A 25,918-nucleotide genomic window follows, 5' to 3' on the forward strand; every position below is an offset into this window, starting at 1 on the left:
GGAGGCGCCCGGCCTCTCCCCAGCCTCGCCCGCCGGCCCCCGCTCTCCCTACGCCCAGGCTTGGCTTCCTTTTGATGTAGCGAGGAACTCTTCCTACCAAAAAAAAAAAAAAAAAAAAAAAAGAAAAGAAAAAGAAAAGAAAAAAAAGTAATCTGCCCGGTAACAATCAGCGCGCAGTAGCAGGAGCCCCAGAGCCATTGGCTATGCAAATAGAGGGAGGGGAGACGGCGCCCCAAACTCTTACACACCCTTTTAAAGCGATATCCCCTCCCCCTACCCCTTCCGCCCCACCCTCGGTTAGGGGCTGGCCCCGGGCCTGAGTTAATCGCTAGCACCTCTGGTTTTATTCAGTCCCGCCACCTCTATTCCACCACCCCCTCCTTTCAGGGAACCGAGTTAGCTGCTCACCCAGCCTCCCCCCGCACCCCCCCGACACACACACACACACACACACACACACACACACACACACACACTTGCTCTCCACACCCCGGTTCGGGCCCCAGTTCTCGGTAAAGGCGGCCCTCGGTAAAGGCAGCCCTCGGTATGTCCAGGACCCCGACCCACGCCAAGCTCACTGCACGTGCCAGGTCGGCTAACACACTGGGGTGCTGGACTCACCCCCCTTCCCCCCAAAGTGAAGTAACACTGAAAGGCAGGGTAGGGGTGGCGAGAGGAAGGAGGTGAGGAAACGCCACCATAGCCCTGGTGAAAGCAGCCTTGACCCGAGGATGCATGTGAGCACGTGTCCTAGCCGACTGTACGGGCAGCGTCTCCACCGCAGCACCGCTCCCGGGGAGGAAGCCTGGCTGGCGAGCAAGGCGTGAGCCCGAGGGGCCTGCGAGGATGCGGACTAAGGACCAGGCGTGGAAGTCAGGGGCCTCGGAGGAAAGAAAGGGGTGGCATTTGCACAGGGGTAGGGAGGGTGAGCTCAGCCTCCCCCCCTTCCCCTCCCCCTCCCGGCTATTTCCTAGAAAGCTGTATCAGTGTGGCCACGCTCGGCGCAGACGCCTCGGTCGGCTCGTCAGCAGATACAGGGGCGCGGAAGCGGGTTTCTCCTGCGTGGCCGCTGGCCACGGAGGAACCGTGGCAGCCCCGTCCCCGCCTGCAGCGGCTCTGGGCGCCTCGCCTTGCCTCCCAATAGCGCCCCCAAGAAAGGACGGTTTCAGCTCAGGGTCACATTCTACCACGTCGGAGAAGCTGCCTCCTCCCTCCAACCCCCCCCCCCCCTTCTTCCTCGCCACACACTCGGTGTGCGTGTGGAGGCGGCGGGGGGGAGTGGGGGGGGGTGATGCAGGGAGGACGTTTTACTGGTCTTTTGAAACACCTTGGAAATGATCAGGAACTTGCATTTCAGGGATATAACCTGTATCTCTGGTTATGCGAGGTAGCAATTTTCTGAAATCGCCCTCTTTTATTTTTTACTTAAGGGATCTATTTCTAAATTGTCCGAGTTCGCCCCTTCTTCAAGGGCTCTGCCCCTCCTCCCGAATCTTCAGTGCGTGGGCAGCAGTGATGGGATGCGTTTTGAAGCAGCCAAAGTTGGAGGGTCGTATTTTGCTATGATACAGCTACAGAGTGTGCGAAATTAAATGGAATAAATAAGAATCGGGGCTTTTTGTGGGTTCCCCTATCCGGGGCCCCTGGCATGCGGGGCTGGATGGAGGGAGAGCGCCTCCGAGAGCTGGGGGTGGGGGGTGGGGCGGGGCGGGGGACCGCGTTTGAAGTTAGGTCGGGCCAGCTGCTGTTCTCCTTAATAACAAGAGGGGAAAGGAGCGAGGGAGGGAGAGATTGAAAGGAGGAGGGAGGGACGGGAGGGGAGGGACGGGGAGGAGGAACCAGAGAGGGGAGCGCGGCGAGAGGGAGGAGAACTGCCCAGCCAGTTTGCGTCACTGCCTCGCACAGCAGAAGAGGAGAGCGAGCTGGGGAGAGCGAGACAATTTGGAGGGGAGGAGAGGCAGAGTCGGCCGACCCCGCGGCTCTCCTCTCCACCACCCATCCGTTTCCTCTCTTCTCCCTCGGCTTCCCTCTCTGCCTTTCCCATTCCCCCGAAAACCCCACTTAGCCAAAGCAAGGAGGTCAGGGGAACCCTTTCCCCTCCCCCTCTTCAAAAAACTTTTCCGGTCCGGAGAAAGCAGGGGACCGAGTGGGCACCCAGCTGGCCATGGAGCTGCTGTGCTGCGAGATGGACCGGGTGCGCAGGGCCGTGCCCGACGGCAACCTGCTCCACGATGAGCGCGTTTTGCAGAACTTGCTCACCATCGAGGAGCGCTACCTTCCCCAGTGCTCCTACTTCAAGTGCGTGCAGAAGGACATCCAGCCCTTCATGCGCAGGATGGTGGCCACCTGGATGCTGGAGGTAGGTCTGCGGACGGACGTTCCGTCTGTCCCCACCCGTATCCCCCCCCCCCCCACACCAAGTAGGGGCCCTAAAACTGGGAGCGGATAGCGCCCCCCCTCCCCCCGCTCCCGCCTGCCCGCTCCTGTGTTCGAGATTACCCCGCGCCCTTTGGCGAGACGCGTGGCTTTATTTCAGTTCCTTGCAAGATGCAAGATTAACTGGGGGAGGGGAGGGGAGGAAAGAGGAAAATCTGGGAGAAACGAGGCTGTCTTGGAGTGGGGGTGGGGGAGCATCCGCGCGCGTGTGCACGCATGTGGCTGCTGCTTCCCACCCCCATTCTGACCTGCCCTTTGCGAAGCCCTGGCTGCTTTCGGTGCTGTTAAGAAGGACGATGAAATCGGGACCTAGAAGTTTAAAAAAAGCAACCCCCCCCCCCCCGAGGCTAGAGCCAATTCGCCCTAGCCCCGGGTCCCCGCATGTGGTCGCGACTCCGCGTTGGCACTCACGGGGGGGAGGGGGAGGAGGAGGGAGGAGGGAGGAGAGGGACGGGGAATTTAGGAGCCCCGGAAGTCACATTGAAGAAACGTGTGTTTTAGGGGAGACCAAAAGAACCATTTCTTTACCCTTGCTCCAAATCTTTGCCGAGAGCAAGCCGTGTGCCCACGTATGCACAGCTCTGGACCTGCCGTGGTTTCGCCATGTTGCTTTGCAAAACTCGGGTTGGAAAGGCTGGAAAACGTCGCCCGCTCCCCCTCGCACCCCGTTATCGCGGCCGCACCACGGCTCCTAGTGCCCTCTCCCCCAGCCCCCATTTCACAGCGGTTACTTACAGTTTGGTTTTCCAGTTTCCTCGGTGCGGAGATTTGGGTGGGGTGGGAAGGGGGGAGGAGGTGTGTGCAGGGGGGATATGGGGGCACCCCTAAAGAGGAGATCGGAGTCCCCCTGCCTCTCCGGCGGCTCCCGGGGCCTCTCGTTCCCCCAGCTCCTCACCACGTCCCCCAGTTTCTGCCCTTGTGGGCCGCAGCCGGACACTCCCGCCGCGGCTCTCACCCCTCCAAGTTTCCCCTCGGGATCCAAAGCCCCAGGGATCGAGAAACGGACCTTTCCGGCACCCGAAACCTCCGTTTTGGGAAGCCTGGATCCTCTTTGGGGTTTTCACGCCAAAAGGGCTTTTCTAGGATATTTCCTCGATTTTTAATTATTTTTTGAAACCGTCCCCCCCTTGCTCCGACTCCTGCCGCCTAGGCTGCGGCGCTCTTCCTCCTCGCTGCCCTCCCCCTCCCTTCCCCACCTCTCCCCACCCACCCCCCCAATAGCGGCGCCTGGACCGCGGGGACCCCCCGGGACAATTTTTCCAATTGTCGGGAATGATAGAGTAGAGTCTGGGGGTCCGGATGAGACCAAGAAGAAGACCCCCGGAGCCTCCAGAATATTTTTATTGATTTTTTGAAAAGATGACGAAATCCAAAAAAGAGAGTGAGTGAGTTAGTGAGGGAAGAAGTGAACAGCCAAAGGGAGCGGCGTGAAGCTGCGGCGGCCGCTGCGAATTTCTTTGCCTCCCCCCACCCCCCACCCCCCCGTTTTGGATCTTTAGTTTCACCAATTTTTTGGTTTTGTTTTGTTTTTTTTTAAGGTTTCTGGAGAATCCCCCAGCACGGATGGGCTATTTAGATTTACCCCAGTTTCCTCATTTTTATTCTTATCACATTCTACTCCCCTCCCCCATCCACAAAAAATTAAAGATTTTTTGTAATTTCTATAAATTATGCTTTTTCTTCTTTTTTTTTCTTTCTCTTTTCCTGATATTTTCTCCCCCCTCCCTCCAACTCTTCTCCGCATTGTAGGTCTGTGAGGAGCAGAAGTGTGAGGAGGAGGTCTTCCCTCTGGCCATGAATTACCTGGACCGCTTCTTGGCTGGGGTTCCAACTCCTAAGACCCACCTTCAGCTCCTGGGTGCTGTTTGCATGTTCCTGGCCTCCAAGCTCAAAGAGACCATCCCGCTGACGGCAGAAAAGTTGTGCATTTATACCGACAACTCCATCAAGCCCCAGGAACTGCTGGTAACGACTGTCCCCTTTCTCCCTCCCTTCGTGCCCCACTCGCAGCTCTCTCCTAGCACTCTCCTGGTCTCCAAATAAATTCTTAGGATGCAGAATTACCCACCACTGGAATGTGCACACTCACAGGAGATATTTCTTTTAATAAGATTTTTTTTGTGTCTTCCCATGAACTACTGAGGCTACATCCACAGATAAGGTTTTCATGGAGATTGGTATTGGTGAGATTCATTTGCGTGTGTGTGTGTGTGTGTGTGTGTGTGTGTGTGTGTGTGTGTAGGGAACACCATGATAATATTTCAATAAAATTCAATCACCGAATTCTGAGAAAATAGTCTGGCTGCGCACATGATAGGAATGTGTCTGCATGATTGGAATGTGTGGTGGTGTGTCCCCTAAAAACTTGAAGTTCAAAGGTAGTGCCTCTGTAGCTATAAAGTCTCAAGATACCTGCACATAGTAGCTGTTCAATAAACATGAGTTCACTGACTTTTGAGCAAAGTCAAAATGTGGCCCCCATTGGAGGAATCTCAGACGTGAGCTCCTGCCTCCAGTGGGGCTGTGACCTCTACAACCACATGGGTTCTGTCTTCACTGGTTTTCTACCAGCAAACCCTTTTCCCACCTAATCTAACTCTTTTTCCCTGCAGCTTCACACTTAAGACGTCCATGTTGCAGCAGTGGAACGGTAGAGCCGTCCACCTTCAGTGTCTGTCCGCACATCTTTCTCTTCACTGTTTAGAAAAAGGGCCCCCTCCTACCGCCCTTTCCCTTACTGGCAAGGCCTGCACAAAGTCCACAGAGCTGACTGGCTGCTAGGACTGAGCTCTTTGTGAGAGGCCTTCCTTTCTGGAGCTGTGCTGCCATCTAGTGGCAGACATGTGCAAGGGTGGGGGAGGAATTGCCGAGAATGTAGAGGGGCCTGAATGACTTCACCTTTGAACCGCTGCCAGATTTCAGCTGCTTCTGGGTTGGTCCGAGAGGCCCAGAAAGGTGCTTTCTTCTGGGAGATCTGCTTCCTTTAATAATGGTACAAGAGGGGAGATTTATACTCACATTCCCCTGTGAGAAGGAAGGGCTGGAATTTCAAGACATCTCAGAAGACACGGGTTGTTTAGTAGTCTTATCAGGGATTTTGTTCTACCCCAATACCTTCACAGTTTGTAAAGAAAAAAAGTTGTTCGAATTGGCAACCAGTTTGTTTTTCTCAAGGCGGGCCAGGAACACTCATCTTCCATATGGTTCATTTGTTTCAACATGATGGTAGACTGAGGTGTTCTTTAGGACACCCCAATTTTTCCAGGACCAGCCAGGCTAATTGATATTGCTCCAAACAAGTATGCCTTTTCCATTCCTCATCTCTTGATCCCAGAGGCTGGGGTCTTAAGGAGACCTTGCACTTTACATCTGAGAAAGCTGCGTCCGGGAAGGGAGTGAGCCCAGGCCCACGGGCAGTCAGCGCTGCGGAAGCCGGGCTGGCTCGGGTTGCTGCCTGGCAGATGGAAGGGAGTCCGCTCAGCATTCTCAAGGACGGGGAGAGCAGGGTACACGACAGGCTGGGTGCTCCTGAAGATGATCAATTGATAGGCCCATTTGCCCTTTAACTACACATTTTTAAAGTGTTCTTTTTGGCTTGTTTCCCTTTGAACGCAATTCACCAGAAGTATCTCAATAAGGGAGAAAAGCAAGGTTTTTTGCTAGGTGGGCTGCTGGCAAAAGGCCTAAAAGAGACAAGGTTGTATTGTCCCCCTTCAGCATTTGCACTAAGATTCTGTGACCCTGGACAAGCACCTTCACCTGACCCTGAATCACCCCCCAGGTGCACAATGGTGTTGCTAATGACCATCCTGGTCCTTCAGTTTTGATGGCAAAGGCCTATGAAAGGGTCCTCTGGCTGTGTATCATTGCCCCAAGATTTCTGCATTATGTGTTGAGGGGAAAGTTTTAGCACAGAGAAAAATGGCAATTTTTGGCACCAACTACAAGCAAGCTAATTGGTTGCCAAGGATTTGGGCCAAGGAACCTTATTTTGAGCTTTATCTGAGTGCATCATTTTTCCGTGAGGATTAAAAAGACTTCAGTGATGGAGACATATACAATAAATTACTACCAAAGGGCCACAATGACCTTGGCAGCCTCTTACTGTAGGTTCAGCGTTCTGGGTGGGCAGGCAATAGCATTGCATGGAAGTCGGTGGGGTGGGGGTGGGGAGCTGGAGGGGAAAAGAAATAGAAGAAAGTAGAATCTTGGCAGCCACTACCTGGGCTCTCATTATTTTCAGTGGAGCCTGACATTTGAAGCATAAGAAGAGCCTTCAGCAACTTCAAAGCTTGAGGAGCACTTTGACAAATGGGAAGCCTTACAATCTAGCGGCGTCCTAATGAGCATCATTAAAACTGTCTGGACCCCAACCCCCAGCCCCAGCAACACCAGGTCGCCTGTGGGTTTATACTCTCCTCCCTTCTCCACCAGGAGTGGGAGCTGGTGGTGCTGGGGAAGTTGAAGTGGAACCTGGCCGCGGTCACTCCTCATGACTTCATCGAGCCCATCCTGCGCAGGCTGCCCCAGGACAATGAGAAGCTGCCTCTGATCCGCAAGCATGCCCAGACCTTCATTGCTCTGTGTGCCACCGGTAGGAGCAGGCTGGGGGTGGTGGGGTACTGAAGAGCCCTGTTAGCCCTTTGGGGAGTGGTCAAGGGGAGGCAGACTGGGTTTGGGGTTTGCGGGGGTGGGGGGGGGGGGGGCTCAAGTAATCTAGAGTCCAAGGTTTCATTCCTGGGCTGTCTCTCCTTTTTGTGAGCTGCCATATTCTCTTTCCCTACTGAACTCATAAATGGTTTATGAGGACAGGTGTGGTAAGGAAAAAAAATAGTGCCTGTTAAAATATTCTTTATGATGTCTAAAGTGCTCTTTGAAGACGACATATACTATTCTCTGGTTGTGCTTAAATCTTTAATCTTTTGAGGAAAAGGATGGCTTGGAGATAAGCCCAAGAGGAAATTTGGGGGTGGGAGCAAATACAGGTGAAAGGAACACTGCCGAGATAAATGCGCTGCCCGCACTGATAAGTGGTGAGGAGGCCAAAGGAATTCTTCTTACTGGAGGGCACTGGTTGCCTCCTTGCTCTTCCCTTGCCGGGTGGGGGAGTGAACCTGGTTGGCCTTCAGCAAGGACTCACTTCCTGCGCTGGGTTCCCATGTCCTCCATGTGCTGCTGTTTTGACTTCAGTTGCAGACTTAATACAGCAGCCTCCACTGGCCTTGTTCAAATCTTTCCACCCATTATGTTAGTCCCACAATGGCTACGTAGTGCTTGCCCCATTTGCTTTGCATGTTCCTAATCAACTAAAGGCAGGGTGGTTTGATACTGTCTCGTTAAACGGAACCTAGGCCAGCCTCTACCATTTTCTTCCCTGTAGTGGCCGTGGGCAAGAGAGAGCCTGGAGCTTTCATCGTGCAGGGGAAAGGTTTCCCGAATTTGTATTTTCACATTCAGAAATGTTAGGTAAAGATGTTTTGCCGGGAGGGGAGTTTAGCTCAAGTTTGCCAAGAGCAGTATGAATTGTAGAGGTGGGACTCCAGGGGGTTAACTTTTGAAAATCTTATTACATGTTATTAGTAAGTGGGTACAGATGATCTGATAATATGCAATAGTGTATATGCTTCACGTTCACAGTCAAAAGGTCAGGCTTTGCCACTTATCACTGAGGAGGCCTTGGACAGGCTGCTTAACCTCTCTGAACCTCGGCTTCTTCATGTGCAAAACGCGCCTATGGATACATGATTCTACAACCTTTTCAGGGTGGTTAGAAAAGTGAAAATCAGAAAGAGGATATGCAGGGAAGTGATTTGTAAACCAAGGAATGTGTAGGACAACGTGCCACGGCCCTGAAAATGTCACCGTCTCCAGTGTTCACTGCTCCAGCTGAGATGGGTGTCGTTGCTTCTCTAGCTGCCTGCGTCCAGTCCCGGTGGGACCCCCGTGCCCATGCCACCCACATTTGATTCCAGGGCTCAGGGTTCCTTTCACTGGTTTCCTATGGTCCTTCCCTTCCAGGTCCAGACCAGGCCTCCTGGTGTGTGAGTGCCCTGTGCCCCTTTGTGGGAGAGTTAGCCGCCCTTCCTGCAGCCGTGGGGGCCATTCTTCAGAGCCCCCTGGGTTCTTGCTGCTTTCAGACAGTAGCCATTCTTTTGCTTCCTCCCTCTGCTGTCTGGCCTGGGCCCTAGAGGTCAGGCCTCATTGACTTGTCACTTTGTCTCCCAGGCCTGGCTGTTTCTTTCCGCTCCCCTGTCAGGATTCACTGTGTGTGGGGGGCGGGGGAGAGGGGAGCAGTCCTTTTTTCTATGGCCCTAGGATAGCTGACTGCGACCCTTAGCTCCCCCGTTGCCCAGCTGTTGATAGCCAGGGTTCTGCTTTGACCTTGTCTCTTGACTGACAGACCTTTTGGGGTCTCTCCGCTCATTTCTCCTCTCTGATTGCTGGTTAGGGCAGGGCTGGCGAGTGGAATAACCCAGGCATGGGCAGATCCCCAGATTCTGCAAAGGCCCATTCTCTAAAATTGGGGATTCCATCCCCCACTCCTGGCCTTCTTACCCAGATCCTCGGGGTGGCTGCCAACTCTGGGGCCAGAGTAGGGAGCCTGGGATTCAGGGACTGAGGACAGAGGTCTGAGGGGAGGCAGAGGAAGTTCTGAAGACTGCCTTTGGGAACTTTGAGCTGGTTTTGGGCAGGATCTGGGGACAGAGAGGAGAAAGAACACCTCTCACCAATGAAAAACCACGTGCTGAGGACTAAGCCTCCATTGTGGACGGTCAGAGCAGAGGGAGGTTCTCAGAAGTGTCCTGGGTGAGAAAGGATGTTCCTGTCTCCTTCCCTGATCTGCCCTGGAGTGGTATGCAGGACTGAGCCCTACAGGAACCCACTGTGTGCAGGTTTACGCGGTGGCACAGACAGAATAAAAGCAAAGGGCTGCCTTTCTTGTAGAAAAACACCCTCTAATTAGATGAGATTCCACATTCTGGGGCCAGACCGACAGATGGGTGAGTGCCTAGGACTGTCTGGTAAGTAGCAGGCCCAGGGGAGCGGAGAACCACAGGTAGGTGGCCCCCCAGGCTTTCGGTAGGAACCCCTCCAGCCTTTCGCTTACACGTCACATCTCATTCCCTCCCCCCAATCCTGGGTCTTCGGTCGTGGAGCTGAAGAAACACCTGCGGCCAAGGCCTGGAGGCCCGCGGGGGTCCGGAGGAGCTGGTAGCCAGCGCGTTCATGGGGAAAGCTGGTTGTGAAAGAGCTGGCAGGGTGTGCAGTCTGGAGAGCGTATGTGTGTGTGAAAGGGGAAGAGAGAGCGGAGAGCACCGAGGGGCCGCAAGAAGGGGAGCGGAGAGTCAGCCTTCCTGTTCAGGCCTGAAGGGTAAGATGGTGGCAGGACGGAGAGGTGCCCTCCTCCCTTCCCTGCTCAGCCCCGGTGGCTTCTGGAAGAGATTGCCTCGAACTGCCTGGCATTCCTCTCCCAGCCGACCTGCTCAGTGGAGGCACTGGGGTGAGGATGAGGCCAAAGTCATAATTACTCACTCCAGGTAGTCCCTTTCCTAGAGCTCTGACCCTAGGGAGGCAGACCCATGCCTCAGAGCCCCCCAGGCCTGCCAACAAGGAGAGGAGCCCATTTCAGATGACTCGGGCTTGCACTCCTGTGTTGGGAGATTCTTGACACCTGAAACCATGCTTAGCGGAAGATTCCAGTAGACCCTACAAGACAGTGGCATTGAGTTTGAAGTGGGGGTGGCGGTGGGGGAGGAGGTGCTTAACCTCCCTCTCCATGGCGCCCCACATCCCCGAGCCTGGGAGCCCCACCTCAAGATGCTCTACTTGGCTATCGGTGCCACGCACAGGAGGGCCCCAAGGCCTGAGCCCAAGTGATGGTGAGAGCCCTGTGCCCGCCAGCCCTGCTGGCTCTTCCAAGAGGGTGTCTCATGGCTTTGCGTCACCAGGGGCAGTGGAGGCCCGGAGAGGACCAATGGCTTGGCCTCTGACCCAGAAAGGGGAGGTTTACCTTCATGGTTGCCCAGAAGGAAGAATTGAAACCACCTTTCCAGCTGTGAGTCTCTAGCTGCCTCCACAGCTGAAAGGTCATGAGGCTGAGGGGAAGCGGCCAGTTGAACCGGGAAGAACCAGAGTCTCAGTTCTGTAAGTGCGCTGTGGGGACAGGCAGAGTGGCATCTCACTTCCCATCTGGCTGTCAGAGGAAGGAGGGGCAGGCTGCTCACCGTTCTCCAGCCTTCCTCCCCTGTTCCTCCACCGATGCCTTAGGCGTGAAGTTGGCCTTAGCTTTAATGGCAGTCCTGCCACACCAGGACAGGGTGTGCTGAACCTCTTCTGGGCGTGGCAGGTGAGGTGTATCTACCAACGTCATTCATTGGCCTTTTAAACTCCCACCTGAATGCAGGTTGGAGGAGGGGGGGAGAGAGGAAAAGGCCTGGTTGGGTTATTTCTGTTTCTCAATTGCCACAGTTCAAAGGTCTCTTGCCCCCTAGTGGCGAGCAAGAGTAAAGCAGTTTCTCTTGTACTTCAAGGCCTTGGTCACCAGAGCCCAAACCGTCTGCACTAAAATTACCCACAAGGCCATGGAATCAGTGCCTATAAACCTGTTTAGCTCATAACTCTTTCTTCAGTGTAATCTGACCAAGAAGTACAAATACCAACCTGACAAACACGAGCACCTCTCACTGCCCTTGCTCAGACGAAGGATCCCAGCAGGCCGAGGAGGTCCAGTGCTGTCCTTGGCTGGCTTGTGCAGGTCACACAGCACGCCCGGGCCATGGCTGGGACTGGTACCCATCCCTTTGGTCCTTGGGCCAGGGCTCTTTCTTCTGGGCTTTCCTTCCACCTCTGCTAGAAGGAGGACCCTGTATTCCTTAGTGGGATGTCGGAGGTGATCTTGAGGACTAGTCACCTTCTGGTAAGTTATATAGAGAGAGCACTGGGTCCAGAGTCCAAAAGTCTTGATCTTAACCCCAGGCCTAGCGTTAGACATCAGACAAGTCACTTAACCTCTCAAGACTTCATTGATTCACCGGTAAAGGAAATGTTTCAGTAGATGAATTGTACACTGTTATTAATTCTTCACTATCCCGACCACATGGATGAGCAAGCAGACAGCAGCGGAGCTGCCTGTGGGCACCCGGGTTCCCCTCAGGTCTGCCCCTGGCCCCCACCACCTCACCAGGAAAGGGGAGGCTGTGCCAGAGGCTTCTAGCTCCTTCGCTCTGGGTGAACCACCCTGAGTGAATACGGCGTTCCCGAGGGCCTAGGAGGAGAGTTGCCACCTCATGTCTTCCTTGTGTGCTTGTGACCTCTTTCGGTTCTGCTGTGGGGCCTCAGTTTCTCCAGCTCCTGACAAACCATCGGGAGGCTTTGGGGACTTGATGAGCTCATTTCTGGGACACACCCACAACCTACAGGGAAAGAGTCTCCGGGTCGCACAGAGCCTCTTTCCTCCCACCCTCGGCATGCTTGGCCTGCTCTCACTCAGCATCTGCCTGCGGACCAGGGATGCTGGGTACCTTTCTCCTCACCTGCTGAGCAGATTCCAGCTGTCAGAACTGCCCATCACAATCCCACACGAGTTTCCAGTAGTAAGAACAGTGGTGGTGATGACAGTGATGGTGGTGGTGGCAGCTGACAGATTCCTTACCGTGAGCCAGGCACTGTGCTTTTGCATGGATTATTTTAGTTCATCCTCAGAACGACCCTATGAGGTGGGTATAGTTATCCTTATTTGCAGGTGAGAAAATAGGCTCAGAGAGGTCAGGTAACTTGCCCATTTTCACAGAGCTATAGGTGGTAGGACATCAGCCTCCATGCATTCCGCCTTCCAGTTCTTGGAGCTTCTTGGCCCTACTGTCCAAATCCTACCCATCTCCTTGGAGAGTCCTCCTCAGTGTCTCCAAGGCTTCTATCCACTTAAGTACCTCTTTCTTTGAGAAGTTTCTTTAGAAGTTACCCATGTGTGCACCAGTCATTGGGAACGCTCCAGGCTGTACCATCTGACTGTTTCACATCCATCAGAACGGGTCACTGGCCAGTTCATTGCTTCTCATTATACTTCAGGAGAAGGAGGAGTCTCCGAAGTCACAAACATCTCACCTTTCCGTGGGCAGCGAGGGTGGAAAGAGAACCTTACCCTGAATGTGCCTTCTGCACCCAGATACAGCTTCTTGGAATTTTTTACCAAGAGACTTAGAGATTTCTGAGAGATTTTTACTTGGTTTTATTTGCTAAAGTAAAATAATACTAAAAGAAAATTTACAAAAATGTATTTCCCCAACCAAATGGTAGTAAAATTTGTATACATTTTCTATGTACGCTCCTAGTTCATACCTATGTGTGTGTGTATATGTATTTACATATTGATGAAAGGTTGTAAAATTAGTACCTATGCATGTTTTTCTGTCCTTTCCCCGCCCCCAAGTGATATCATGGGCATTTCTCAATCCGATCACATAGCCAAAGTTTTAAGGTTTTTAGGAATGGCTAAATGGGTTGGGTAGAATGTCCCATGGATTGGGGTGGAGGGGGAGGGTTGGCTGGCTGACTAGAGCTAGTGCAAGGTCATGACCCTTCAGATGTTTCATTCTGTCATCCTGGTGTTTTTCTCACTGCTGTTCCCCTACCAGCAGAGGGGGTGTCCCTGAGGTGGTGCTGGGGCCGCACCTGATGCCATGCAGGATGAGATGCCTGTGACCGCTGGCTGATGGAAGCCGTGCTATATTCTGCTGTCTCTTCCTTGCTTTTTTCCTAGGGAATTGTTCTAGGGAGTTTTTCCCGAGGGAGTTTGGTTTTTGTTTGTTTTAGCCTTCACCTGAGGCTATGTTTTTAATTGATTTCTAGAGAGAGAAACATTGTGAAAGAAGCATCAGTCACCTCCCACACGTAAGGTGACTGAACCACAACCTAGGTATGTGCTCTGACCGAGAATCGAACCCACAACCTTTCGGTGTATGGGATGACGCTCCAACCAACTGAGCCACCCACCCAGGGCGAGTCTCTTATTTCAGATTTGAGTAAAAGCAAATTAGAGCTGGAGGGTATCTGGGAGATTAGCTAGCCTGAGGTCTTTAAACTTTTTGACCTAAACCTTGAAGGAAGAAATAGGCTATATAACACAACTCTGGAGACACATAAAGACATCAAACTGATACAAAAGTTTCTCAAAATGGTATTTACTCTTACTACATGCACTGCTTCTGATACTTTCTCTCCTCTTCTGTTCCATTAAACAACTAAAAATGCTGGTCATGCCCCACTGATGAATTTCATGACCCATTAATGAACTGCAACTGGAGGTTAGAAAAACGCTGATCTTAATGGGATTCCATTAAGGGAGGAAGTGACTTGTTCAAGATCCCATCGCCTGGACCAGGCTTCTTAGTGCTAACGCCACCTCCTGTCTGACTAAGCAGGCGAGCTGGGCAGCTGCTCCTGGCTCTAGAGGACGCTGGTCTGCTGCCAAAGAGGGTGGCATGGAGCAGTGGCCAGCCTGGTTACCAGCAGCTCCTCACCATGGGGGTGCTAGGCCCAGCCTGTGCTACGCTGACCTGTTGAGAGGCAGCTGTGTTCATGCACACGATGCTCCCCAGTTCTGGGGAGAGGGGACAGTGTCCCCGGGACTTCCCTCAGTGTGTTTTCCTAACAAAATAAGAGAGAGATAGAGTCCTGGGTAACTAGTGCCTGCTGCACGCAGGACCACCTATATGTACCTCCTGGCTTCTAGAAGTTCATTTGCTACAAATAGGAGTTGGTTTTGCACGCAGAGGGACAACAAAGATAGGCATGTGTGAGGTGTGCTTCTTGGTCTGAGAACTGAATAGAGGAAGGAGAGCCCAAGGATATCTTCCTGCCCTTCCCTGCCAGATGCTCCCACCCAGGCTTTCGTGGGCCCAGGGCCACGGGCTGGCTTACTCCTCTGCATTATGAATGCCACAGGGGGAAGCTAATGAGGTTATTGGGCAGAGAAGCCCTCCTGTGACCCCCTGGGGACGAGACCTACAGCAGAGCAGGAGGCAGGGAGGTTGGCTTTGTTAGTGTCCATGGGGGTGGAGATGGCTCTGGAGGAGCTAGTGGACAGCAGGCTTTGGGCAGATCATCATAATAGATGTCCCTCAAGAGGTGGAAATAGTGAGAGGGCTAAGGAAAGAAAGCCAGACAGACCGTCAGATGGCCAGGCCTGCTGTGTCCATGGGGTTGGCCGAGCTGGGAGGGCGGTCTGAGCATGGTTCAGTGAGCAGCAGTGTTTCTAGGAACACCACTGACTTGGCGCTGGACAGTGGGGTCACTGATAAAAGTGCTTCTGTGACCCTGGCTGGTTTGGCTCAGTGGATAGAGCGTCAGTCTGCGGACTCTAGGGTCCCACGTTCAATTCCGGTCAAGGGCACGTGCCTTGGTTGCGGGCACATCCCGGTGGGGGGTGTGCAGGAGGCAGCTGATTGATGTTTCTCTCTCATCGATGTTTCTGGCTCGCTATCTCTCTCCCTTCCTCTCTGTAAAAAATCAATAAAAAAAAAAAATATATATATATATATATATATATATATATATTTTAAAAAGTGCTTCCGTGGACGGTTGTAATTGTGCATTGTAGAGGAAGAAAGGGAAACACAAGGTTGAACTGTTTTTGAAGGTTCAAGTTGAAGTGCAACCCATGTCTTCCCCCTACACCCCCCACCCAACCTTACAGGTTGAGTCTGTAGGGTTGTCGGGGTCTGTTTCTGAGTATCTTCAGGCTGGGGAGCTCCTGGACCTCTTCCTGCCTGTGCCCTGACCTTCTGCCTTGTTTCACAGACTTTAAGTTCGCCATGTACCCACCATCGATGATTGCGACTGGAAGTGTGGGAGCCGCCGTCTGCGGGCTGCAGCAGGATGAGGAAGTGAGCTCGCTCACCGCTGATGCCCTGGTGGAGATGCTGGCCAAGATCACCAACACCGATGTGGTAGGTGGCAGCCACCTTCTCGGTTAAGACCAGACCCCTCCTTTCTGGGCTCAGGGAAAGAGACAGCTGGTTCGATGATGATGTGTCAGGTACTCTTGTGGCTGTTGGTTTCTGTTTTCTGAGATCAACAACCAAGGACGTACAACATCCAGCAGGGAAGGCCTCCCCTGAAGGTTTCCAAAGCCTGGAAACAGAGAAAAGCACTTATCAGGCCGGTGCAAGGGGCAGGGCAGGCTGGGTACTACTTTGGCTTTATGGCATGGGCTTCCCAGTGGATGTGAACTCGCTTCCTTCCCATGTGTATACATGTCAGCCTGCCTCCTCCCCCTTGGGTCGAGCTTTGGTGTCTGCTCCTGCCTGGGCTGGAAGGCACAGAGAAGGGAGAACCAGAGCACGGACCTGCTGTCCTGGAGGGAGTGGCCGTTGCAAGAGGTTCCCACCGTGAGAGGGTGTCAGCCTTGGCAACCCCCTCCACCTCCCCTGCCTCTCACTTCCCTTTTGTTCAATGTGGTAATAGATTATAAGGCACTTTGAGGAGAAGAAAGGGCCACACCAACCGAAGGAACTATTATTAGACGTGGATTTTTCCATGCTGCGCCCCGTGGAAGGCCCAGGGGCTGTATTCTGGTTGTCAGAATTTGAAGCTCCTTACAAGAAGGTTTTGAGACAGACCAGGGTTAAGTGAGCCTCCTAGTCAGCTGGTAGAAGATTGCAGTCCTTAGCAGGTCTGAGCCAGGGGGTTCTGAGAGATCAGGAAGGCACAGAGGGGGTGGGGGTAGCCACCCCTCGGGGGAGGGCAATGGCAGGGCTGGGATTAGAACCTGGGAGCTCTGACATGGCCTGGGAACTTTGCTCTCCACCCTTGCTGCTGCCCTGGGATCTTTTTGTTTGAAATAGACCTTTGGTTTAAAGGCAACTGGGGTGGGTGTTAGCTCTTGGGCCCTTGTGAGTCACCATGGAGAGGCTCAGGAATGCCGGGGACTTTATGATGGCCCCTCTGGGTGTTCGGGGGAATATATTGAATGTCGTGCCGTGGGAATATATTGAGTTAAGGGATGAAGTGGTTGACAGGCCTGTGGCCTGTGCCTTCACCGGGGACCCTCAGCAGAAGGTTAAACCTGCCGCTTGCTGGCTTCCTCACCCACCCACCTATCTTTTGCCTTGCCGCTCATGACCATCTCCAGGAAATGATGCAGGGAGGTGTTGATGGTGCGATAGAACCAGCCCCGGCCTCCTCTGAAACAGTTCTTAGACACGCTTTTAAAATGCTGGCTCCAAAGCATAGGCTTTTGAAACATGGTTTCCAAAATATAGATGGCAACGACCCCTCCAGGGCAGCTCCAGGTGAGGAATGCTTTTTGAATCCTCTAGAGACAGGACTTAGCATTTATAGAAATGACTCACTTCCTCCCTTTTCTGAGTAATGCCTCCTATTAAGGCTGCCTTTCAACAAGTACTCCCAACCAGCTTAAGACAAGCCCTTCCTTTGACCCCCAGAAACAAAAATGTCGGTGACAAGAGTTTGACCCCCGGGCATTGTAACATCGCTCAGGTACTTACAGGCCAGCTCCAGTTGGCTGATTGCCCCACTGGTGGGTCTCCAACTTTCTCCCATCTCTCTCTTTATCACCCCTTACTGGTTTCAAATGGACTGCCAGAGGTCATTTCGGGGGTACCACCAAGGCTCTCAGGCTGCTTTGCTTTTCAAAACTGCAAACCAGTCTCCTTTCATGCTGGAGAAAATGCTTGCCCGTTCAGATACGAGGTAGTCAGTCCATTCAAGTCAGCTGTCAGACTGGGTTAAATGGATACAAACTCCCTCGGAGTTCCATAAATCCCAGCTATTGAACCCGAGAAGTGTGGACATGCCTCCTTCTCACAAGGCCTGGGGTTAACATTTTAATATTAAAAACCAAGCAGAACCTTAGCAGAATCTAAAATTATACCACTTTCAGGTGACAGTGTGAGACTTCAGTAAGTTTCAAGCTTACCCCTAGTCCCCGGAGGGCTTGCTCACACTCTTGCTAGGAAAGGTCTTAGTGGAAAGGCTTGAGCACCATCGGGCCAGGCTGTCTGTGTGCCTAACTTCCAAGTGCTAAGACTCCTCCCACCCGTCAGCCTGCGTTCTCTGAAGAGCTGACACACAGAGTGAAGGAAAATATAAGGACTAGAATTTAGAATGCACCGGCTCTTGGAGGGAGGTGAGTTTTGCTTCCTGAGCTCTGTTTACCATTTCTTGGGTTGAGAAGCGGTGTATTTCATCCAAACACTTACTCTTCGTCACTTGTGGAAGTGTTTACTGAAGGCCCATTTGTCCCAGACCCTTGCATTATGGGCAAGGAATAGACCCAAGGCACCGAGGTAGAAGTTGGGGGTGTGGGTCATGCATGGAAAATAAAAGATGAGGTTCCTTCCTTCAAGGAACCTAGCAGCGGTGTGGAGAATCAAGAGGAAGGTAGGTAAACCCTCGCAAATGCAGGTCACAAATGAATGATAAATCCTGTGCTAGGAGCTATAAATGCAATAGGAAATCAAGTCAGATGAAGGTGCTCACCAGGCCTCACGTCAAATGCAGGCCTCCCAGCAGAGTAACCCTGATGACTGAAAATGTCATTGGAATGGAGAAATAAACTGTGGTATGTATACGCAGTGGAATATTATTCAGCCCTAAAGATAAATGACCTTCTGACACATGCTACAACATGGATGAGCCTTGAAAACATGCTAAGTGAAATAAACCAGACACAAAAAGACAAATATTTTACAATTCTACTTCTATGAGATACCTAGAATAGTCAAGTTCATAGAGACAGAAAGTGGACTAGAGCAGCGGTTCTCAACCTGTGGGTCGCGACCCCTTTGGCGGTCGAACGACCCTTTCACAGGGGTCGCCTAAGACCATCCTGCATATCAGATATTTACATTACGATTCATAACAGTAGCAGCATTACAGTTATGAAGTAGCAACGAAAATAATTCTATGGTTGGGTCACAACATGAGGAACTGTATTTAAAGGGCCAGAAGGTTGAGAACCACTGGACTAGAGGGTACCAGGGCCTAGGGAGTGGAGGGAATGGGGAGTAACTATTTAGTTGGTTATGGTGTTTCAGTGTGGGCTGATGAAAAAGTTCTAGAGATGGGGAGTGGTGATGGCAGCACAACAAACTGAATGTACTTAAAGCCACTGCTTAAGTACATTAAACATACTTAAACATGATTAAGATGGTCAATTTTATGTTACCCACATCTTGTCACATAAAACATACATGTACACATGCACATGCATACAGTGTCCTTGGGCCACACCGAAATGCCCAAAGGTTTTCGTGAGCTCTCCCACAGGGAAGTCAGGCACACAGGACTGCATGTGCCCCCCGGCTCTCGGCACTGAGTGGGCATTGGGAGGAGCCAACATCTTACCCTCGCATCCCCGCAGGCTGAGGCTGCCCTGTGCACCTTGTTCTTTGTGGTCTCTTGAAGCTTACAATGTTCACTGTGCAGGGATTGTCAGGGATCAAACTGCTGAAAAGGGGGTCCCCTTGATTGGTTGGAGACAGCCGGACAAGCTCCTCTGGCTCCCTGGCCGGCAGCAGAAAGCTTTGATAGGAGGGACCCATGCGGTTCTGAGAAAGTTGGTCTTTGTTGCTCCCTCTGGTTGCCAAAATAAACCGGAACGCTTCATTCCAAACAGAAAGCTGAGTGAGAAGCCTGACAGTTTTACAGGGAATAAAAGTCTCAGAGGGTGGTATATTTTAAGTACTTTTTCCTTCCCCTCATAAGTGTTGCTAAAAACAGACACCAGCCAGGGAGGCAGTGCTGGCTTTTGGGGGAACCTGTACCGGGTTCCGTTGCCAAGGGTAAGTTGGAGAGGCGGGAAGGGCTGTCCTGGTTCCCTGTGAGCCCTTCCCTGCTTCTCCAGACGGGATCGGGGTGCCTCTTCCGTCCCCTGGGCACCCTGCTCATGCCCTGTGCCAGCGTTGATCTCACTGCTCACTTGTCTATAGAACCTCTTGAACAAGATCCAGCTTTTACTCAGCTCTTTCTCCGGAGCCCCTGGCAGAGCCATTGCGGGGTGATGCTGAAGACGAGGGGAGGAGGAAGGAAGGAACAGAGGACAAAGGCTGGGCACATGCGTCTCAAGTGTTTTTCTAAACCTCTGGTCTCTTTTCAAAAGCTTTCTGTTTCTCAACATCAATTATATGCCAGGGTCCTCAGAAAGTCTTACCTGACCTTGTCTTAGAGCGAGTTGCTTCATTTTCACGCGACACAACTGCACCGATTCGCTAATGAAAAAGTAGAATTGAGACCGGCAGGCCATGATGATGTTGTGAAGTTACTGGAAGATATGTATCAGGACAGACATAGACTCTGGTGATCTGGCCATTACATTAATCCTCTTCTCCTTAGGTTGCATCAAAACTCTATCACATTCTAAAATACCGCCTAGAGAAGGTTCCGCGATGTCCCTTCTTTAGGGTCATCCTGGCATGTCATGACCCTGATGGTCAGTGAGCTATTTAAAAAGGTAGCAGCGAGGTGAAAGAAGTTTGTTTTGACAGCTTATTCACAGGGTCCCTGGCATTGTGTTGGTCCTCCTGGGCCCCCCAGCACCTTCCCTAAGGCCCATCTCACAAGACCCACGTGAAGAGGTGCCCGGAAGGAAGCTGGGGTAGGAGGTGGGGGATAGAATTGGAGGTTGAGGCTTCCCTCTCTTGCCTTATTTTTGCTGTGAGCCTCATTGGGATGCAGGGAAATACGCCAAACAGCCTGTGAGGAGAGGAAGAATGAGGCAGTTTCCTAAGTTGCCTCTGCCTGAGTTGGCGAGGGCCTGGGGCTCATTCAGCCCTTTGTCCCCCGTTGAGGGCAGTGCGTGTGGCGACAGTGGAGTGACGCCGTTACTCTGAGGGCTAATGGGAGGAGTTCCGTGGGCCCATTCATGGAGGCAGAGGAGGGTGCAGGGCGCGGGGCTGGAGCCAGCCAGAGGAGGAAGTGGAGGCCCGTGCGAGGAGCTGGAGGTCTCAAACAGGCTGCCAGGGCGCCGAGGCTGGGGGCGTGCGCCAGGAGGGGCCGGCATCATGGGAGTTGGAGGCTTTCCCGACCTCCGGCTGCGGACTGCCACCTGTCCACGCTGACGAGCATGATGGCTCCCCGTTGGATCAGCTTAATTTGGGGCATCGAACCACAGTGCCTGTGCTTGCGGAGGCTGGCGGAAGCGGAGCTCTTGGGCGCTACATTTTACCTTCCACTGGGGGTGCCGCTCGGGCTAGATCTCCTTTGCTTGGAGAATCTCGGGCCTGTAAGGCTCTACTTGGAGCTGGGAAGAAAACGAGGAGCATAGGGGAAGGAGTTCTGAAACTGGAGGCTTATCTTCTGAAGCCCAGTCTTAGCTGTCAACCAGTAACTGGGGGGTCAAGCCTGGGTTTAGGGGCTAGCTATAAAATGAGAGCATTTTGCTGTTTAATGTCCAAAAGTCCTTTGGACCCCCAAATTCGCAGGTTCTGTAATTACCTGTGTATGTGGTCGTATAATTCTGCCCTTTGGAAATACTTTATCCCACTCTTCCCAGCCTGGCCGCCTTCCCCCTTCAGGCTCTTCAACTGGCCTCCCCTTCTATTTCCTTCCCTCGGCGTGACCTCCTAGCACAGCAGCCCTGCTGGACTGGAGGCAGGCACCTCTCCTCAGGTCACTGCCTGAGCCCCGGCACGGCCACGCCCTGCGCTGCAGCCTGGGGAGCTAGGTGCTCCTCGGGCAGGACGCGGGCTTTGAGCAGTTGGCATACTGGTTGCAGGCAATGGCTCCACCACTCCTCTCCACTCTCCACCAGCTCACAGGAGATTCACATGCTCCTGGGAAGCCCAAGGAGGGCCCTACATGCCAACCCAGGGCATTAATGTGCAGGAGTCAGCTCTGTCTCAGGAAGGGGATTCTCAGCTGAGTGAGGTCTCATTGCTGACACCTAACAGGAACTCCTTTTTAAATGTATGGTTCAGAGCTTCTGTCTGTCCCTCTGCCCCACATTCAAGTGAGCATATTTTCCGTGTGTACATGCTGCTGGAAAGGGTGCAGAAAAGCAGCCTTGCAGAGGACAGAGGTTGGAATACCCACTGAGCAAGTTGTTCAGCTCACACCCTGCTTGTTAGGAGGAGCCATAGTCTCTCCCTAGTGACACCGTGGCTTGCCATTGCATTCCCCATCGGCCAGCTAACAGAGGCTTCTGCCTTGGGGCAGACACTTGGAATTTTCCCTGCCAATATGCACTAATATCAGAGCAGCCTGCACATTTCTGCTTTTACCCACATTGGACAGCACGAAGTGTCCAGAATTTGGTCAGCATTCTGTATGGTATTTTTCGGAGAGCTAAGGGAATGGTAAATAAGCAGAAAAACAGGATTTTTGTATTTAAGCACTTTCACAGCGTAGTGAGAACCGGTGCAGCTCAGCCCATTCTTCTCTTACCCCCTGTCTCCTGTAGCCTGTCTGCCCCTGCTCTCCATCACCTCCAACTTCCCCCGGCAGAAAGTGTCTTATGGCCCTTAGATTACTACCCGACACTGCGTGCCCATCCGTGGCTCATCATCCAGGCCAGAGCACCTCAGATTCTCCTGTGCACATGAATCACCTGAGATTCTGCATTTCTAACACGCTCCCAGGTGACGGCAAAACATGGACTTGGAGTAATGAGGTTCCGTGGCACTTCAAAAACACATCTCCTTTACTTCATATTTATTTCTGCTGGAAAACTAGCATGGAATGATAGGCGGCTTGAACTGTGTGTGTGTGTGTGTGTGTGTGTGTGTGTGTGTGTGCATTTTCTTTATCAAACGCTCTATGCCCTGTGAATGTTGCTAACAGTTCTCTGGTCTGGATCGTTCTCCTCCTAGGATTGCCTCAAAGCCTGCCAGGAGCAGATTGAGGAGGTGCTGATCAGCAACCTGCAGCAGTTTCAGGAGCAGGGGGATGGATCCAAGGAAGAGGAGGAAGTGGTGGACCAAGCCAGCACCCCTACAGACGTGCGTGATATTGACCTGTGAGATGTCAGTCGGGCCGCAAGGGAGAGATGTGTTCAGATCTGCTCTCTCCTTCTTTCTGGTTGTTTTGTTATGTTTTAGGGTGAAATTAAAAAAACAAAATTCTGCTCCCACCTAGATCATATTGAAGGATCTTTTAGAAGCGAGAGAAAAAGAAAAAGGTCCTATAAAGCCGGAATAATTAAAAGCATTTGGTGCCTATTTGAAGTACAGTAGAAGGGACTCCCTTGTGTATGCGAACAGTTATTGCTTGTTTATGTTAAAAGTCATAGTAAAATGCTTACAGGTAACTGCAGAGTAGCTAGAGAAAATGTACGCCTGCATTATGGGAAGAAATTAGAGGAGACTTTTTTTTTCATGTTATAAACTAGCACGTATACACCCCTACTAGGATAATTTCAAGGAACTGCGTATACATTTTGTGGCACTAGATTGCTAAGCCATGAACTCGAGAAGGAATTGGAAACAAGGTTGGACACAGTGGGGAGGGAGGATGAAACAATCTCTCGAAGTGACTGAACCATTTTGGATGGAGAAGCACGTTTGTTCTTGACCACCTATGACTAGTCAGGAGCATTGCTGGATCTCTAGTTAGGAACTCTTGCTGTCTACAGTAGCTGCTACCTAAAACAGATGTTTTACTTTCCAGCTGGACACAGGTGATTGGGACCTGGGTTTATGTTTTTTGACATCTTGCTTCTTCTTCCAAACATGGTTCATTGCATATACCACCATATTTTGTCTGAAGGGGCAGTGTAGCTCTGGGCCATTACCAAACCTCACATGAAACAGAGGCAGATGGAGACCAAGGGTGGGATCTGGAATGGAATCTTTTAACGTCTGAAGAGAGTAATGTGACCCTGGCATTCCTTATTAGGAGAAAACTAATTTTTGGTGCTGATTGGCATGTCTGGTCCACACTTTAGCGTTGTTATAAACCATTCCATTCGAAAAGCACTTTGAAAAATTGTTCCAGAGGGATAGATGGGATGGTTTATGCAAATTATACTGAATAGGCTCCTCCCTTCTTCTCCGGTGCCCCTCCCCCTCCCACCTGGTACTATTCGCTTCCGGTGTCTGACATCCTCTGGTACATAGTTCTGGTGTCCCTACTAGGACTGAAGAGACAACCCTCTCCGCTGACATTCCCATCACAACATTCCTCAGAAAAGTCTAAAAACAAAGATCTGTTATCATTTTGATGCATGTAAGGATCTTAATTCCCACCTATGTACTTCCCCTTTGGACATGGAAAGACAAATTATTGCTGGTGCAAAGACAGCTGCACAGCAGTGTGGCATTTTGTTCCCTTTACACGTTTTGTTAATTAGTTGCAAAGTTGTTCAGTGTACTTGAATATTTTTCCTCTCCACATCTTAAACACATTCAGTTAGCAAGAAGTTGGAGCAATAACTTTTTTTTTTTTTTTTGCACAATTATAATTGACAGGTAATGAAGCTATTTGTTAAAATATTTGCCTTTTTTTTTTTAAGCAAAAAAGGAAAAATCAGAACAGGGCTCCTTTGAAGAATTATTTTATACACAGATTCTGCCTTGTTTCATAGTATGAGGGTTGAAGATGGAGAAAAACGTAAGGGTCTCTTATTTTCATTTTATTATGTTCAGTTTTTTTTTATTACTTTTTTTTTTTTGCGCTGCTAAGAAGCTAATTCATCCTTATTCACATTAACAGTACCTAGCTGTAATGTTTTTCACAGTGTGCTGCTATTTTATAAACATTTTTATAATATATTATTTTACTGCTTAAATTCCAAGACCTGAAGTAGATGGTTGCTATATGAGTTCTTTGTACTGGAAAATCCCTTCCATAGTTTTTCTCCTGGTAGCATATTCACAGTTGGTGTTGGGTTTTTGGTTTTTTTTTCCCTTTTGGATTTTTTTTTTTTTTCCTCTCTGATCACATTCTTCAAAGACAGAGTATTCTTTACCTCAGGTTTACTGGTCAAAAATCAATAGCTACAACAGAAAACAATTCACATTTTTGTTTTCATAATACCTCACAACCATACAGTTTCTGCTTGGGAGCCCATGAATGTGGGGAGAGAAGAAGGCGGGAGGAGGCTGTGGGCAGCGGGGTGGGTTTGGCCCAGGGTCTCACACCCAGGGACCTCTTCAGTGGTGAAGGTCATCAGGCTTCCATTTTGACTCTGGTCTCCTCATCATGATGGAAAAAATACAATTGAACCAAGGGGTTTCCCCTCCCCCCACGCAGACATTCCGCACAGACATTTAGGCAGTGGATGAGGAAGTCATGCTTTGCACTTAGGTATCAGGAGACAGGCTAAAGAATTCAGCAGGCTGCTGGGAGACCCTCGTCTTACAGCCCTTCCTACAGCAGGGCTTTCATCACCAGGGTCCTCTCCTCTTGCAAGGACCTTTCCCTCCCTCTCCTTCCCTGACACAGGCATCCCCAGGTGACAGTGATCACAGAGGTTTTTCTAGGTCTGAATCTGCAGCTCGCAGTGTTGTGGGGATTCCTCCCCCCACTGGTCTCCCACGGGGCTGCAGGCTCTGTGCAAGGCCAGGTCCTCTGCTAAGCAGCAGTGCATGTTTTAGGTTTACATCGCATTGAATTGGCGTGATGGGGGACATAGGTCAGAGGATGACTGGATGGTAGCTGAGGCAGGTGGGGAGGCTGCTTCCTCACAGAGATGCGAGTCCTGATGCGTGAGATTCTCACAGCGTGTTTAGGAGGCTCAGGACTTGGTGAGTTAGCGTCACCCTGTATTCTAGGGAGTTTCTGCTGGGGTAGTGGGTGGTGAATTCTGAAGTTCTGGAGAGGAAAGCCGTGCAGGCGGTCTTTTCTTAAGAGCCCACGTGGCACAGGACACTCTGGGGTCTGGGGAGCCCATAGCGTGGGAAGAGGCGTGGTCCTAGAGTTCTGGAGGGTCTGGGAGCATAAAGACAAGATGAGGTACAAACTTATTCCACAGTGACCAGCCCGTAAGCTCAGACGGAAGCAGCAGCAAATGAAAGAACCTGACGGGGAAGGAAGCAGGCCAACAGACTCCCCGCAGCCTATAACTTCCCGCTTTCTCTGAAGGCCCAGATGCCCCTGGGGCCTGCTAGCCTTTCCTACTTCCTGTCCTCGGGGCCTAGGTGCTAGGTGTGGGGTTGCTGATGGGGAAGGTGCTAGGTTGTCTGGTTTTCCTGCCGGCCCCCTCCTTTAAACAAAAGTGGCTGACGCCCTCTCCTCGGCCTTGGTTTCCTTGGTAGGAGATTTTGTCTCAGAGAAGCTCAGTGCTCGTGGTTTTATTTTTTCATTTTTCACTTCCTACTTAAAGGGGTTCCAAACCTGTTCTGATCTTTTTCTACTTTTAAACAACAACAACAACAAAATCTCTTCTTTACTTCCTCCTCTCTGTGTTTTTGTTTTTCTCCGTCAGTGGGGGCTAAGTTGTTCCCCAAGCTTGCCAAATTTTGTTCCTTTCCCTGTTTTGGCCAAATCCTAGGTGGGGAAAATCCTCGTATGCCAAAAATATATG

At 51.4% G+C, this 25,918-nt stretch overlaps 1 protein-coding gene and 1 long non-coding RNA gene across 2 annotated transcripts in view; one reads left to right on the forward strand and one right to left on the reverse strand.

The window, feature by feature from the left end:
• LOC308513418 overlaps positions 1-3,616 on the reverse strand; it is a 67,199-nt gene extending 63,583 nt beyond the window's left edge. Inside the window, exon 1 of the long non-coding RNA XR_013995538.1 lies at positions 3,172-3,616. This is a non-coding gene — a long non-coding RNA (uncharacterized lncRNA). The remainder of the gene's footprint in view (positions 1-3,171) is intronic.
• On the forward strand, positions 1,900-23,618 carry CCND2 (cyclin D2). The gene is made up of 5 exons (XM_081083465.1): positions 1,900-2,359; positions 4,186-4,401; positions 6,871-7,030; positions 15,235-15,383; positions 22,266-23,618. Exons 1-5 carry the CDS (start codon positions 2,165-2,167, stop codon positions 22,413-22,415), a joined length of 870 nt encoding a protein of 289 aa, XP_080939591.1. The 5' UTR covers positions 1,900-2,164; the 3' UTR covers positions 22,416-23,618.
• The last annotated feature ends 2,300 nt before the right edge of the window (positions 23,619-25,918 follow it).

Source organism: Myotis nattereri, assembly GCF_964212035.1.
Source record: "Myotis nattereri genome assembly, chromosome: 2".
NCBI lineage: Eukaryota > Metazoa > Chordata > Mammalia > Chiroptera > Vespertilionidae > Myotis > Myotis nattereri.